The sequence below is a fragment of the Lagopus muta genome, chromosome 16 (genome assembly GCF_023343835.1).
Source record: "Lagopus muta isolate bLagMut1 chromosome 16, bLagMut1 primary, whole genome shotgun sequence".
Taxonomy (NCBI): Eukaryota; Metazoa; Chordata; class Aves; order Galliformes; family Phasianidae; genus Lagopus; species Lagopus muta.
The window spans coordinates 9,686,950-9,704,467 of NC_064448.1; the positions used below are offsets into that span (position 1 = coordinate 9,686,950).

At 49.2% G+C, this 17,518-nt stretch overlaps 1 protein-coding gene across 4 annotated transcripts in view; it reads right to left on the bottom strand.

Annotated features, from left to right (window-relative positions):
- The window catches only part of RALY (RALY heterogeneous nuclear ribonucleoprotein), a 108,794-nt gene that overhangs the window by 63,848 nt on the left and 27,428 nt on the right, over window positions 1-17,518 (bottom strand). Inside the window, exon 2 of one of the 4 annotated variants that reach the window (XM_048963553.1) lies at window positions 7,051-7,127. The exons of 1 other annotated variant lie outside the window; for it this stretch is intronic. Coding sequence is in view for 1 of the 3 variants with exons in the window: in XM_048963552.1 (XP_048819509.1) it covers window positions 194-277 (84 nt within the window). In the remaining 2 variants the exon portion in view is untranslated. Of the gene's footprint in view, window positions 1-193; window positions 309-6,931; window positions 6,955-7,050; window positions 7,128-17,518 lie in introns of those variants that run through there. 2 more of the 4 variants (XM_048963556.1, XM_048963552.1) reach the window with 2 other exon arrangements.

The following is a 17,518-nucleotide window of genomic DNA, read 5'->3' on the forward strand; positions in this document are numbered from 1 at the left end:
GGGAGGCATAACCAAAGCATAAAACATGGGTGCTGGCGGAAAGATTAGAGAACTCAGGAATGAAGAGATTTTGAAAAGTGTAATAAGAGCCAAAGCAGAGGTTGTAAAGGCTGTGACCGCATGTGAGGGTCAGATAAACAAGGCAGATGCATTTCAAGAGAAGGAAATAAACACTGAGGAAGAAAGTAAGCACCTTGCAGAAGGAGATGGCGTTGCTCCTGGTACACCTCATTCCTGGTCTGTGCATGCCCCTCACCTGCATCCAACTGGTCTCCATGCGCACCTCTGCCTGAAAGGACACTGCACATGGGCTGCTGTGGGATGAGGCATTGCAAGATGGAGTATTTTGGTCAAGATATGCCCGAAATACAGCCATCTCCTCTCCTGCTCCCATCCCTGGTATTTAAACCAGCCTCCATTCTGCTCCTTCAAGCCTCTCCAGCCTCTTCCTGCTCATCACCACAAAGCTCCTTAAATCAGTATTTCATCAGAGGGCTGTTAATTGCCACTGCAGTGCACGTGGTGCTTTGCCTTTGGGGGATTTCTTATGAGCAGTAGGGCTGCATCTTTCAGAAGAGCCTTAGAGTAAAAAGGTTATGCACAGGGTGAGAAATAATCATGAGGATATTTTCAGGCCTTTCAAATCCCATAAGAAAAGAAAAAATTGGGCAAGCTTGGATCTCACCTGCCTTTAATTCAGCATGCTTTGAAATGGACAGTGTGACCAAGAGCCCAGAGAAGGTGGAGGTAAACAGGTAAGTGCCAGGTAAGTGAAAATGAGATAATAAAGGTACTCAAAGCCTTATTATTACATTCCAGCAGCAGGAAGGGTAATGCAATAACAAGGCAGTGATGAGGGGCAGGCTAAGCCCAGCACCACAGCTTGGATCCACCTGGCACAGAGGAACCCATGCACATCAGTGGCACCCAGCAGCACACCGGAGAGCACTCAGAGGGGAAGTAGGACAGAAAGCCATGGATAATTAATAGCACTGCAGAAAGCTAAGTAAGCTCCCTGACCTCTCTCTGCCCTCACCGGCTTGTCTCTGGCTTCTGTTTAAACTGGATTATAAATAGCGAAGTGATGGTGTGTTTTACCTACAGGTAACAGTAGGTAATGTCCCAGGGAGGCTGCAACGCAGGCGGAACAGGCAAAGGGTAAATTCCCAGTCCTTTCTAATGCACCAGAGCAGAGCCACAATGGGGCAGTAAGGCCTGGTACAAGGAAATATCAGAGCAGGGCAGAGCCGAGCACCGTGGAATGCTGAGGTTTCAAACTTTGGTCCCTTGACACTTTTAAAGCAATAATCTATTTAATCACCAACCTTCCCAACTACAGAGCCACTGTTCAGTGGTGTGGTGTGACACTCAGACTTTGCATGTTGTTTCCCCTTGCCTGTGAACCCCAAAACCAAACAGGATTCAGCTAAGAGTTTGATGCAACACAGGCATGTGCTCAATCTTCAGTCACAGTCTGCAGGTGAAGCTTCCTCCTCCTCTGGAGGGGATGACACAAGGGAGGTCAATGGGATGCAGTGTGAGACCCGTGGCTTGTCGTGCTCTGATTCCCAGACAGCAAACCCAAGGTTTTAGGGAGAAATGCAGAGTAACAAACTGGGATTTGATTATACACCTCTCTCCTAGCATGCAGAAAAGAATGAGCAAGCTGAAAATCATGGGCTGCTGCAATTCCTGTTTGTCCCTCTGCTTTGAAAGGAGTAGGAAGACTTGTCCCTACACAGCTTGTCCACCAAAGGACACTGTTGGTCCTCCAAGGTTAGACATGCTGTCCTGAAGTCACCCTCATAGTCCCTGTGTTTTTCAGTGCCACTTCCATCCTCAAAAATAAATTAAAAAAAAATTAATAGTTCAGAGAAACACCCTACCCCACATATTCAGCATAAACACGGAGATGTGTGGCACGCAGCATCCCCTGGATGTCACAGCATGCAGGGGAAAGCAGTCCATCCTCAGCTCCAGGCAGAACCAGCTCCCTCCCATCAGCGCCACTTCCCCGTGTCACACCACAGCCTGCAAAAGGTCACTGCCTCACAGGGGAAATGTGTGTGAAGATGAAATGCTACAGAAGGGGGATGGTAAGATAAGCAATTTTGGGGCTAATTTCCTAAAGTTCCCAAATCAAATCTAGCTTGAAAGCAATCTCAGACCTGGATTTCTGTTGATGAAGGATGCAGCCCTGTTCATTCTGCTCTTCTTGCTAACTCCCATTTCTCTCCTTACAAAAAAGTCCACAAGTCATATTTGATACAGCTGACAAGGGCAGAGCCATCACATCCCATCAAGCACACGCCTCTACAGCCTTGCAAGGGGAAGCTGAGAAAAGACGTGCAAAAAGAGATTTACTTTCAGGTTTTCATTTTAAGGCATCCCCTTGCCTTCTGCTTGCTGACTCACCTTCCAGCTCTGGAGTACATAGGGGCAGCCAGAAAGCTGCATCTGGTTAGCAGAGGGCACTGAGTGAGCAGCATGGGATGCTCTCTTGTTCCCTGTCCCCAGTGCCTAAGCAGTGCATGGGGCAATGACTATTCCCTTTTAATGTTTTAACGTTGAGAAAGTGAGGCCCAGATCCCCAAAGGTAACTAGAAACCTTTGAGGGATGAAGCTCAGCCAACTGGCCAGGGAACTTGGGAAAATTAGGGTGGGGAGCTTTGATTCCTGCACTATCTCAGTCAGAATTAACCTTCAAGCATTGAGAAACATAATTTCACAAGGCAAATCCAGGAATTAAAAAACAACCCCCCAAATCAGATAATTTAAACTGACATGCTATTTTGATAAGATCAAGATTGGCATAGAACGTAACTCTAAGGTCCAGCACTCATTATGAATTACTTGCTCATTTGGGTTGATCACAGACAACCACCTCAGCACTAGAACTTAATCACTGACTCAGGAAGGGTGTTCTAACCCATGGATTTGAGTACGCTTTGACTGAATTAACAGGTTTAAAATCAGACACATGCTCGACTTCCTTAGGTTCATCAAGGTTGCAGGTACAGGGCACAGGATGATGTCAGCTACATGAAAACGTGTTCCATTTTCTGTTCATCTCCCACTGCTGCACTCCCAGCAGAGCAAGGAAGCCTGGCGTGGGCAGGAACGAGGACAGAGCTTCTGGGCTGAGCTCATGGCCTGTGCTGAATGCAATGTGTCAGGGCTGGGCTCCCAATGGAAAACCTGACCTGTGAACAGGACTGCTTGGGTTCCTGCTCAGAAGAGGACAAGAACAGAAAAAGAGAAGAGCAGATACAGGTAAGAGACAGGATCAGAAGAGAAGAGCAGAAGAGAAGGAAATGAGAAGATGCAGGTAAGAAAGAAGGGAAGGGGAAGGGGCAGGGGGGCAGGAGAGGAAATGAGAGGATGCCACTAAGACAATCGCAGAAGAGAAGTGCAGGAGGAAATGAGAGGGTACAGTTATGACAGAAGTGGAGAAGAGGAAAAGAGCACACATGGAGAAGAGAGGATACGACAGAAGAGCAGAAGTAGAGGTGCTGAGGAGTAAGGACGGAGGTTAAGTGAGAACAGCAGTAGAGGAGAAAAAAGCATACAGGTCCGTGCAGGTAGTATAAATATGTGGGCACAGGGAAAGGTTTTCTCTGTCCTGCAGAACTTCAGAGCTGGCTGTGAACAGGACTGATCAGGAGCTTTGCAGAGCTCTCTCTGATGCTTGCAGCCACTAAATAACTCCTTATCATCAACCAAAACCAGCCCAAGGAGCTCTCCTTCCACATTAGCCAAAGATGGCCTCAGTGCCAAGAACGTGGCTTTTCTAGCTGAAAACTTGTTTGGTTCCCCATGTGAGAGAGCCCCGAGCTCCTCTCACAGAGGATGGGCTCAGCACTGGCTGCCTAAGAGCATCTTCCAAACAACACAGCACAGATAAGAGCGCAATCATTCCTAACTGGATCTTCACATTCTCCTGTTGCAGACAAAGACGTGAGAACGTCGGCCCTTGAGGGGATTTGAATTCTGTCTCCTCAGCCCGGGCTGCCATCACCCCCAGCCATGGCTCACAGCCCCATCTCAGCAGACAACAATCACAAGCTTATCTCAAAGGGCAAAGAAAGATTTGCACTCTTCGACAGATCTTAATGCTATCTCCACTGTCACAAGCTGGGAGCATTTGGGGACAGGTCTGAAGCCCTTCCTCCCTTTCAAATAAAACCACACACTTTGTCTTATCTCCTGGAAACGGCCTGAGAGTGCTTCCAATCACTTGGGTTTCTTCTCCCTTCCTCCGAGGTTTTCAAGCACACCCAGACCACTGCAGACAGCCAGAGGTTCCTGCACTCCTGCAGACACTTGGGCTTCAGAGAGCAGATTGTTTGTCCACAGTCACAAACACACAATGCTGCTAAGAGGGCTCAAGCAGCCAAGCAAGCATCCTGCCCTGAACAGCTCAGTGCTGCACCTCCACTTGCACAGCTTCACCGGAGCAATCTCTGTGCTGCAAAGGAATCCTGCTGATGAGGCAATTGCTTGCAAAATAAAGACAAAAAAGAATATGTGCATGCACACCTCAGAACCCACACTGCAGAAGTCACATAATCTCATCGTTTACTGAGGAAGTGCTTAGAAAGAAAGGAAACAACCCACGAGTGGCAAAGCTGTCTGTGCTGGTACAAAGCACTTGCCAGTGCCTGCCTGTTGTGAGATGTTAGCGTGGCAAAGTCTGTGCTGCAAATAACATCCAGCTGCAGTGATGCCCAGCAGCTGATGGACGAAGCTCTCCATGCTTTGCACATTGCTGCTGCTCCCAAGGCACAGAAGTTGTCTTCTCATGGTTCACAGCACTTGTAGAGGTTCTGGAATGAACTACAGCTTTAGAGCCTCTTGAGGTTCATCAGCTGTCCCAAAGTCCGTACTTTTCTTTGATAAAAGTATCTTAGGCATGGAGGGTAAGCTAGTCCTACAAGCAGGATGTTTTAAACTCATTTACAACTTCTGTGCCCCACCAACAGCTGCTCTTCACCCATGCATCCTGAGCACTGGCACCTGCACGTCCCTCCTGACCCACAGCATCTCTGCTAAATTAAGCAACCTGTTACAACCCTTCCTCCCTTGGCCCACAGGGTGCTAAGAAGGTCACTGCCAGCTCATAGCTTAAAGGGTGAGTGAGCACCGTCCTAATCCTGAGAGGACAGGAACCGCCAGAGCTGATAAACAGCCTGAACGAGTGATTACAGTCTGGATTTATTTGCCATCAGATGCTGTGATGGACCTCTCCAATGCAGGCTGCTTCTAATGCAGCAGAAAACTTCAACCACCCTCAAACCCTTACAGGATGCTTCCCGTCCTCTCATGATGGGACACTTCCAACCCCTTAAGGGTCAGCTCAATAACAGGTATTTCTGTGACCTCCTCGGCATTGCTGAAATAACAGGCATTTCTATCAGCCTTCCCCATTCTCCAGTTGCTCTCAGTGATCTCGAATCAGGTGAATAACAGACATTTTCACAGCTTTCCCTACATCCCCCAACAAATAGGTGGTTACACACCTCTTTTCAGAATCAACCTTTATTCCACGAGCTCCTCATAAACTGGAGGGAGAAGTAAAAATGGAAAAGCAAATAATGATGCAGCAGGGTTGCAGGGTTCAGAAGCACTGTGGAAGGAATGAGCTCGCCAGCTGAAGGAGGTGCTTGCAGCCCAAGCAACATGTTCAAAAACTGAGGCATTTCTTCCAGGCTGCTGAATCTCACCATTTCATTTGCTGAGCTAAATCCTGGTCTCTGGAATCAGAGCACAATGTTTCACTTGCTCATGGAGAAGGCAGCTTTTAGTCCATTCGTTTGCTTAACAAATCTGTATGTCAGAATTCCTTAGGCCTACTTTGTGGCAAGATACTTTCACTGCTACTAAACTGAGGTTATACGAAGCAAGGAAATGGTTGTAGACAAATCATAAACAAGCTCAAATTCCATTTGTCCTTCACCTTCTTGAAGGTGAATCAGGGCTAACCCTGTTATTTTGGAGTGTCACGGATCAGATTTCCAAATAAGATAAAAAGGACTGGATCTTTATTTTCTGAGTATGATGCCTATCAAGCAACAGCAGAGCCCCAACCTGTACGGAGAGAGGTTTCACCTGATTTCTTTCCTCTCCTACTTAAGATGCCAAGGAAAATCTCAACCACAGTCCCAATTAATACAAATGTGTTGCACCAGGGCTGCAAGCCCAGCAGAACTGGAAAGTGAGGAGCTGCTTCTTTAAATTCATCTGGGAATGGGAGGGGAAAGTCCACTGCTGAATTCAGGTCACTGTGCGATGCTACTATTATGCACTGTGCACCCAGAAGTCCTGGCATCTTCATTTATTCTCTGCTGAAGCAAACTCCATGTTTAGTTCAGCTGGACTCCTTTTCCCGTGTGCTCACTGGAACAACACTCCCACAGAACCAGCAGGACATCTCCCAGCTCAGGACTTTCCCAACTTCATTGCTCGGGGAGCACAGCAAGTTTCTAATGCACCAGTGGTTCCTGGACCAGCATTTCTCAGTACTACTTGGGGCACACTGTCACTGAGCCCCAAACCCTCTTCCAGCCCTCCACAAACCCACAAATGTGTTGCTTCCAACTTGCTGTCTCCAGGGCTCACCCCCATCCCTCCCCTGTGCTTACCACACTCACGCTCTTCCAGCACAACAAACTGCATGCATGACTTTTAGAATAAATATAAGCAAAGCATCAGAAATTAAAATATGCTGACCCCACCACATCCAAACAGACCGCCATCTGCCCATGTGGGGGTGATTAAGGTACTCCAGACCCTGCTGCCAACAGCATGGCAGGGAACAGCAGGCTCTCAGCACTGCCTTCCCCCTCTGCCTCCCTGAATGCCAGGATGAGAACACACACAGAAGGTGCTAAGGAAAAACCATCAGCCCGAATCAACTGGAAAAAAGCAGCACCTGATGCCAGCTGTCCTCAGTGCCAACAGCAGGGAGCCTCTCCTCACACAGCAGCAGCCAGGATTCATCTCAGGGCTCTCACACCACTCACCACGTCCAAGGGATGCGTTGTTACTCACCGGGAATGGTGTGGGCACTGGGGTTTGTCTCTGGCCTGGGAGCAGGTGCAGCACCCCTCAATCGTCTCACCTTCGTCCTACAAGAATCAGGACACAGAGTTTTCTACCAGCTGTGGTAATCAGATAATCCACTACTTTCTAATCCCCAGCAGAGGAGGGTATGCTGCACTGGAAAGAAAAGCCCCTGGCTGTATGTCTGCACGGATCAGACTCAAGACCTTCGGACCTGAGGCTCTGAGCTGCTTAGCCAGGAGCTCAAAGCCGAGGAGACAGAAGCAGTTGTGTTCCCAGGGCTGCACGCTTGGGACAGCATACTTCAGATTGGCTCAGGAAATCCCACAGTACCTGCCCTAACATTGTGCTAACATGTGCTAACACTGCAGAAGGGTAACCAATGGAAAGAGGCAGATGGGGATTTTTGGTCTGGGACTTCTAAGGGAAAAGAGGTCTTCTTCAAAATGAAGTATTTCACAGTAAAGAGGAGGGTTTTGTTGATTGAACCGAAGTGCTCTGCTTTACACCAATTCCTCTGGGCCCCCTCTGAACTGTGAGGACTTCAATTCCGCTGCTCTCTGTTCCCTGCCATGGGCTGGGATGCCTGGCTGGTCTATGCAGTGCACTGATGTGTTGCCTTGAGAAGTCCATGAGGCAGCAACTGAACAGTCCCAAGCTTCAGGAACCAAATCAAATCTCCATTCGCCCAATTCTGTCATTAACAAATCCAGCCATTTAAACCTATTCACAGAATCCCAAGTTGGAAGGGACCCACAGGGATCATGGAGCCCAACCCCCAGCTCCACACAGCAGCACCGCAACCCAAGCCCTATGGTTCAGAGGGTATCCTAGAGCTCCCTGAGCTCCAGCAGCTCGGGGCTGTGCAGCACCAGAGCACAGCAGTACAATCCCTTCCCTTGCCCAGCTGGCAGCACTGGGCCAGACGCACCCAGGGGACACTGCAGAAGGTCAAACTGGAATGGAGCTTTTAATTAAAACAGAAAAAGTACTAAAGAGACAGAGACTGAAACCAGGTGCCTGTGTAGCCACAGTTGCTGTCACCCAAGAACCAATGGCAATGAACTTGCAAATGGTTCCCCTCCGTCTCAGAGGACCCATCATTTAGGATTACTGGATCTCTCCAGAGATGTATCTCAAGTTAATCTCTGAGTTTACAGATGCCAGGAGAACAGGGTTCGTGGACAGATGTAGAGCAGGGGAGCAAACATGAGATATTTGAGGTCAGATTTGGGGTGAGAACCCTGAATGTAAGATCTCCTCATGATGCTGGGGATGTGGCAAATGGAGAACTACAGAAGCAAATGCCAACCAGGGAAGAGAAGAGATTTTACTGGAGATCTGGATGAAGTTCTCAATGTTTTAACTCATTCTTTTTCCAAACTCACCCAGGTCCCCTGATTGAGGTGGAAGTGTTAATCTTGTTCCTAAAACTTTCCTCTCCTGATAAGAAATGTGTGTGGGGTGGGAGGGAGGAACAGAAGTATGAGGGGCAGAGGGGCACTGTGCTTCAATGAGCATCAGAGGTTCCTGAGGATGGGAAGTGAGACCCAGATGAGCTCTTAGAAGTTCACCTCCATGGAAGGTGTACAGGAGGTGACACAGAAGAACCTCATGACTACTACCAACGTCAAAGGGGCTAAGAAAAGGAAATCCCCTTCTGTTAGTCTGTAACTCCTCATTTCCCAAACCTACAGCTTCTTTAAAGATGAACTTTCCTTGCTCTTACACCAAGTTTATTATTGCATGAATCCTCATGAACTCAGGCAGGAGGAGCAGCAGGCTTCAGCCCTTCTGATTTTTCTAGAATCACTCCAAGCAATGATGGAAAAGTTAAGGAGGAAGGAAGTAAATATCCTGCCAAAACACAAAAACATCTTTCAAACAAAGTAACTGCACTGAAGCGTGCTGTTTTATTTTCACTCTGAGCTTCCAAAGCATCTCCCTTCTCTCCCTGAATGATAACGGGCATAAAAATTAAATATAAATTCTCCAACAAAAAGCAAAATGCACTGAAGAGTAATAAATCACCAGGACTGGATGGCATTCGGAGGAAGCTGGGGGAAGGAATAAAGGATGAAATCGCATAGATTCTGACGAAGATGTATCACAGCCCCTTAAAAAAACCCACAAGAACTCATCTCCAGGGCCGAGGGTTCACCACAGCAGGCTGAATTTTGATAAAGCAGCAAAGGGAACTTGCACAGTGAAGTGGCAGAGATGGTACACAGTGCGGTCCCAAGCAGCACAAAGAGACTCAGTTGGATCACATCCCTACTTTGTGCGGGGATGAAGTCCAAAGAAAGGCTGAGATCATGTGCCAACCGTGGCCCAATGTGCTGGCAATGAGAGCGGGGTCAGCTGGGGACTCCAGAGGAGGCAAAGTGGGATCGGCCCTGTGCTGCACTGGGGACATGGGACACAGCCATTCCTGAACAGCTGCCATGGGCTGAATGCTTTCTCACCTGATGACCTGAGATTCCAACATCTGCATTCCAAATAACCTGAAATGCTCCCTGGGGCATCATACAGAAGCACAATATTCTGGAAACACAATAGATCAGCACTCGTTTTCTTCATATAAACAAGTTCACCTTTAGTTCTGCAGGCACCTCCTACTTCATTAAGCTTAAAGATCTTGCTCCCCAGGGGTTTCCTCCTCAACTGGGGCAGGAAATGAAAATACAGATTTGCAATTTAATTGGGGATGAAGCTTCATCTTTACGCTGCCTATCACCATTACATGTCATTTAAAAACAAGCCATGAAGCAGGTGTGAAATGGCACCAGCTCCGGATGCACATAAAGAAGGTTGACACCACCAGTATGTCTCAGTGAGATTCAGATGGTGCAGCTTGAAAACTCATTTTCCCTTTGGCTTCTTTCTTCCTTTTTCCCAGGGAAAGAAAAAAAAAAAGAGATGGGACAGAAGAAATGGCAGCTTTACAAAAGCCCAGTGGTGTGAGGAGAAGCCAATTCCAGCACTTTGCAAAACCCTCCTGGTGCAGGGCTAGCAATGGTGCACTGCAACGATAACTTGGCACTTGCCTTCACGTGACACAGAGGTGCCAACAGCAAAACTGCTGCTCCTGCTTCTTCCTCTGCAGTAATGACTTTGCCTGCCTGTTCCCTGCTGGATGATGCATCCCGTTGTGCTTGCAGGTGATAGTGCAGCTCACAACACCAGAAGTGACACAAAGGCACTGAAGGTGTCCTGGGAGTTGAGGTGGATGGGAGAGGGCTCTGCAAGGAGCAAAGTGATGAAATGCTTGTTGAAGCACTAATGAGGATTCAGGTGGACCCCAGCGGAGAGCAGAACCAAGGAGGATCAAGGAGAGCTCTGTGCTTCCAGGTTACTGGGTTGTTTGCTGGTTTGGTTTCATGTGACTGCAATTATCTCCTGAAAAAGTGATGACTGCAATGTGAGATCTCCAGCCTTTGTGCCTTTCTGGATGGCACTGGTAACACCTCAGATGTAAATAGTCAATTTCCTTCCTAACAAATGCCATTTCTGTATCTCTGCCTATGGGAGATGGGGAAGACTGCGTTAACTACTGCACTCTAATTAGCAGCTGCCCATCATTTTCATTTTAAGCAATACACCAGTGTGGTTTTATTCTTCCAGTGATCCTTTAATGTCGCATTTTCCCTGTGCTGGATCAATATTCAGATTTCCTCATTGGAGCTCACCTGCTCACCCGGCCCTGGGCCAGGGCTGCACAGCAGCTGAGTGTATCAGATGCTCTCACTGACTGCATTAGCAGAGCCCAGCTTTGCACTGTGCCTTCCCTGCAGGAAAGCCAAGCAAGAAGCTGAGCTCTTGCTGTAATTGAGACATGAAACTCTAAACCACGTCCCAGCCACAGCCGGGCTCAGGGACAGGTCAGTTTTCCTGCTCCACTTCAAGGGGCACAGACACAGCTCTTTGCTGCTGCTAATTTTAAATCACGTCTCCATCTTCTGCCTATAAATTCTCTCCTGCTGTCAAAAGGTGACCAGGCCAGTTGGAAAGCTATTTTTCACAACTTTGCTAATCCAGAAGCACCTTGCTGCCTCCTCACAGCACGAAAATGCTGACAACAGAACTAGGGGTGGCTACAGGAATGCAGGCTGGACATGGGGAGCACTGCCATTCACAGAGCAGCAGGAATGCAGGAGTCCAGGATCAGTTCCCAGACTCTCCTCAATGCCCTCTGCTCAACCTTGGGCTCCTCAGCCCCATCTCTGCTAACTGTGGCTTAAGGACACATCCCACAGGTGGTCTTGCAGATAAATTAATGATTGTCTCAGAAGTAATCTGTTATACTGGGTAAGACAGCACTGTTAGAATAAAACTGGGTATTTTTTCCCTTGCTTCACCACTGAAGGAATGAAGTCGGGGATGCCTGTAATCCATTATGTCAAGGGTGAGGGCTGAGCTTTTTACAAGATTTGTGCATGCTCAGCTCCAGGATCTTCTCCCATCACCTGCTGTCGTTGCAGCTGTGGGGTGTGAGGGAGGGTGGTGGTGGTGGTGGTGGTGGTGGTGGTGGTGGTGGTGGGTTCCTCAGGATCTGGAATCTTGTAGGAAAGCAGCCCCCACCCCAAGGAGCCCTCAGATGGGCTGCAGGGCTCAGCCATGGGGATGAGTTTGGGACCAACCCTCCCTGCAGGCAGCAACGTGGAGCTCAACCCTTCCCACGCCTCCAGGGACAGCCCTGGCCTGGAAGCAGCATTCAAACCATCTCCTATCCCTCTCAAAGTGGTGGTTCCCCCACCTCTAAAGCCCCAGCAGACAAAACCCACCAGAGCAGGAGGTGTTGCTGAAGCACAGCGCAGCAAGAGCCCACGGAGACAGGGGCGACAGGAAAGGGAAACCTCAGCCACCTGTCAAAACCCCAGCAGTGGGGATAATTGGCTTACACACATTTATCCCTGCACCCAATTATCAGCTCAGTTTAGTGTTTGATTTTCTACAGGTCCAGTGCGACAGGCCAGCCGTTGTTCTGCTCCATTCTCCATTCCCTCACTCATTTATACGTATATTATCCACACTCTAAATCATTTTTAATAGCTTCTTTACTCACATGCCCTCCCTTCTCATTCCAGCACCATCGGCACAAGGCAGGCTGCAGATATGAAGAGCCTGACATTTCCCTTTTGAGTAATTTGCAGTGGATTTCTTGCCCGTTTGATGTAGTCATTTTGTTCTCCGTGCTGATGTGACATTAATTATTTTTAAATATTCTTATCTGTTACACACAGTTCTGTTTAGATAAAGGTCAGTGTGTGAACCCCTGACAGCGCTCATCGCTGCCATGCTCTACAGCCAATTTGTCATTCTCTACCTTCAATAGCCTCACCTTAGTTGCAGTCCATTTTCCCGTTAATTCAGGCACAGCGGAGAGCCAATAAAAAATGGAAAATATCTCCGCTGCTCAGATTGGCACTTGGGTAGGAAATTATTACCTTGAGCAGTACCAGTTGCACAAGAAGGTCAGGTAAGAGTGCCCATGCAAATCTAGCAGCAGTCTCTTATGAAGGAACCGCACTGCTGCCCACAGAACTCCCATGTACTTCTGCAAATGAGAGCCAGCTGAGCCCAGCATAGCAGGGTCAGTCCCTAGGATGGCACACAGTGCCTTCTCCCAGGTTGGTCTGCAGTGTGGTAACTCTATCAGCACAGAGACAGAGCGTGGCTGATGCTGGAAGGAACCTCTGGGTCCACCTGGTCCAGCCCCTGCAGTGAACACAGGACCACGTCCAAAAGCTTCTGAAGATCTCCAATGAGGAGACGACCAAACCCTTCTGGTCCCTGTGCCAGTGCTCCATCACCTGCATAGCACAGAAGTGTTTCCTGTTGGAGCTCTGCACCTCCCTGCAAGTATGATGAGCACGGATGGGATGGATCCCCTGAACATCCTCTGCTCTGAGCTAAGCAGCTCCAGCTCTCAGCCTCTCCTCCAATCTCTTTACCATCTCCATGATCCTCTTCTGGGCTCTCTCCAGTAGCTCCACATCCCTTGTACTGGGCAGACCAGCACTGGACCCAGCACTCCAAGTGCGATCACATCAGTTGCAAGAACATGCCTCCTTCGTTCAGCAGAGGACGAGCTCAAGCCAGTGCTGCCAGCAGAAGCAGAGGAGTTGTGGTCCCTCTGCACTCAGCCCTGGTGAGGACGCACCTCGAGTGCTGTGTTCAGTGTTGGGCCCCTCACTACAGGAGAGACACTGAGGCCATGGAGTGTGTCCAGAGACAGGCAGCAAAGCTGTGAGGAGTCTGGAGCACAAGTGTTATGAGTGGCTGAGGGAATGGGATGGTTGGACTGGTTGATCTTAGAGGTCTCTTCCAACCTTGGTGATTCTGTGATTCTATGATCACCACTAACTTGGCAGCCTACGGCAGAACCCAGTCCCCTGGACTCTCACGGAGCATTCTGCCCAGTAAAAGCTACACCTGCATCTGTTCCATCCCGGCCTGCTCCTCATGATGGCACCCATGGGTTTGGGATGGGGATGGAGAGCCAGCCCTCAGGCAGGACACGCACACCAGCTGCAGGACACTTGCCCAACCGGAGCAACACTGCAGACATTCCACTTGGAGCAGCAGTGCTGTGGGTCCCAGGAGAACAGCCAGAACGAGCTGTGACCTTGAGTGGCTCCCCCAGGAGATAAGGTGGTCATCCAATCTCACAAAGACCCACGTCAGCACAGCGCAAACAACAGCCTGCAGGACACTGAGCCCAGAGCAGTGGGGAGCGTCACAATTCCAGGCTCATCTTACACAGCTCCTGGGATGAGTGGCAGGGCTGGCAGCCCCAGGTGCCCCCATAAAACCTATTTTACTGCTCAGCTGAAATGCATGAGCTTTTACGCCTCCATCCAAAGTGCTTCAGAGCACGCTTCCCTCCAAGCACACAAATAGCCCTAATTACATCAAGGGAACTGCTCGGATGCTTAAATTGAAATCTGTGCTGAAGTGAGTGTGGGAATGAGGCCTGGGTAGAGAAAAAGGGAAGGGTAAGGAGGGCACTGAGCTGAGCCTTCAGCCTCATGAAGCTGGGGAGCAGGGGGATGCAGGAGGAGGAGTGGGTACATGCAAAAGTGAGTCTGCCCCAGGCGGGGCTGCTCCTGCCCACCCATGGCAGGGGAGCATTGTGACCGAATGCACAGCACAACAAATGCTCACTTCAGCACTTTCCAAAATGAAAACATTTGATCAGTTATTCAAAGTGACAGTTAATTTTACATTGTGCTAAATCGTCTTCTGCTTTTATTTAAAACAGAATAAATTCCCTCCCCCAGCCCCCATCTTCTCTGTGTAAAATACAAAGAAACATCACGTTTTGCTGAATGTAAGCAAGCAGCTCTTCTTCTCTATTCCTCTTTATATGAGCAAGACAAAAGATAGAAAGGTAAACTTCTTGGGGCCCTTCAGTTCCAGATTCAAAGAATGAGAGCCCACAGCACCATAAATCTCATGGGTTCTGTGACAGCCCAGGAAGACATTATTCAGCACAGCCACCAACAAGATCAACTCCAAAGCCACAGCCACAGCCTGGGTCCCCAGAGCCCAGTTACAGCGATGCGGTGGGGAAGGAGTGTGCTGATCAACACCTGCCCTTCTCTCAGATAGGACGTGATGAAGGCTGAGGGCTGGATCTGTGTGTCCAGAAAGGTATGAGCAACCTCTGGTCCTCGCCAGCTTTGGGGACAGGGTGTCCTGCAGCTAAAAATACAGAGACAAGTCAAAAGTCAAGGCTAGCAAGAGGTGGTGGTAGGGTGGCTGAAGACAAAAACAGAACCTGTTTATTTATTTAGCCAGCTAGCTAGACCAGCTAGCAAGAGAGACTGAAACAGCCTCACACATGCTGTTTGCATGACTGATGGGCTCCTGCCAGCTGGAGGAGTCCAATTTCTCAGGCAGACCCAGGGGTTCCCTCTCCCCATCCCTCTCTGCAGGCTCACAGCCCTTCCTTGGGTTATTTCAAGCTGTGACACCAAGCAGGACGCCAGGCAGGAACCCAGTGAAATGGCAAGGGATGGAAATGAGGTTGTGTTGACACGATGCCAGAGCACCAGGGACTCATTAGGAGCTGTTGCTGCGTTATCCCCATGAGCAGCTGGTAAAATCCAAGCTCCTATATGATCCCTGCCCTGATCTGTTATGAGCTTGGGGCATTCAAGCTGTAAATCCCTCCCAGAAGCTCCACCATAGGCTGGGGTGTGCTGGAACACATTATAGCCTCATTGTGCAACACATTGCAGCCTGCTGTGCCCTCCCATGGGTCCTGTCCCAGGCCAGGCCTGTGCAGTGCTGCAGGTGCTGCAGGGCCAGAGGCATGGGGTGCAGGTCTGGTGCAAAAAACAAGGGGACACAACCAGCAGGTTGCAGTCCTGCGGGATGAGGATGGTGTTTGAGCCATGGCTGACGCAGCCACACTGCTGGCCACAGCTGTACAACGTTGCTGTACAATGTCAGTCCCAGGGGTTGGGATGTCCCTAAGAGCTGGACCTGGAGAACAGCCAGGCACACAGACCCATCCCAACCAAATTATTACCGAACCACTTTAACACAATGGATGGATCAACCACCTGTGCCACAGCCACCACCAGCAGCCATCTGTCTGCTGCAAGCAGGAAGCCAGGCTAAAACATGGCCATCTTCACCCATGGCAGGGCTGGGTGTCACAATCCAGGGCAGAATTTTACCTGGGCTCCAGAGCTCAGACTTGCCAAGATGCCATGAGTACCTCTGTGACAACTATGTGACACCTCATCCAGAAGACACCACTTACGGTGAGGACTCGTAGGGTTTCTTGTGGCACCACAGCAATGCAGGGCCGGAAGAGGCAAAAATCACACACTTCCCAGCCCTGTTAAACCACCAAAGATCTGACGTGAGCTCAATAAGTATGCAGACTCAAGGCAACAAGATGGGAGGTGTGCTTACAACTTGATGTGTTCCTGGTTGGAAGTTAAAATGGTTGCATGCATTTGGCTCCTTTCAGCCAGCACAAATGAGGGAAAAGCTGACACCAAGACACAGCCACCAAGCATTGCAAGGCAGCTCTGGAGCAGGCTCCACGCCAGCCTGAGCCTTCATACTGCGCTGCTCAATTTAATTTGCGTTACTTCATTAACCTCAATGGATTTACACCCGAGACCAGTGCTGAAAAAAAATCAATTATCTGTCTATTTAACCTCATTGCCCTGATATTATTCCTTCTGTCCCATATATCTGGCTCCCCCCTCCAATAGCCGAGCTCCTGCAGACCTGCCAGAAACGTGGTTGCTGCTGGAGGACCAACTTCACTCTGCACTCCAGCTAAGCAAAGCACGTTGCTTCTGCAAGAGTGATTCCTGCAATAAGCTGCTGCAGAAACGTTACTAGAAAGCTCCACTCAGGCCTACAAGCGCATCTGTTCCCTGCAACTGGTGCCTGATGGCATGCAGTAAGGCTGGAGGCATGCTGCAGCAAACTGTTCCCTTACAAGAACGCTGCTGGAGCTCCTGTGAGCACTGCACTGGAGCTGGTGGCCCTGGGGGGGCCTCTTCTCACCCCATCCTATAGCCTCTCTTGGCCCCCACCTGTGGCAAAGGCAGCTTCAACATCCAGCACTGACCTGGTGCCATGCAGAGCTCCAGCCAGGGAGGTGTGCATTAATTCCATGCTAAATTGGATGGTTTGTTGTACACAAGCAATTTCTTTTTTTTCTTCTTTTTTTTTTTTTAATGAAATGGGTGTATCATTATGATTAAGCATAGCCGTTACATGCAGCCTTTAATTAGATTTGTGTAATTAGGAATTCGCCAAATTATTTCACGCAGTGGAAAATATATTGCTTGACAGGGTTTTGCAACACCGCAGCAGCTTTCGCTGCAGCTCCCAGCACTAACCCATAACCTGAAACAAATGACAGCTCTGATTCTGAGCCATCGCATGGGCTGTGTAACTGCAAACTTCAGGCAGATTTTGCATAGCTAAGAGGGTTGCTCCAACTGGTATTTGCTGCTTACATCTTCTCCTGCCCACCTGGGGATGCTGGTGCAGCAGCTGCACAGGAGACACCTAACAGTGCTGGGGGAGCACATGGCTGAATGAATGAAAGCACCCCCAGGGCCAGGATAACCGCAGCGCAACCAGCCCAGCTCAGCTCACAGTGCTGCAGGGGCATTGGGCATGGAGCCTGTCTGCAGGCAGCTTCATGCTCCAGAGGCAAAAAGCAAGAATGTCAACAAGTGGCTGCCCAGTTTTGACTTCTTTAGCCCAGCACATGAAGGCTGAGAGGGGTAAGCATCAGGACAGCAATGTTCAGGTGCCCAGGAATGAACTGAACTTAAAGCAAGGGGCCACTGGGGTGCCACTGATACACAAATAAATTAACCCTGAATTCAAGCAGATGGATTTTACTTACTGTCTCCTGGCACGAGAGTAAATCAGAGTAACCAGAGAAAAAATCTCCAGAAAACAACCA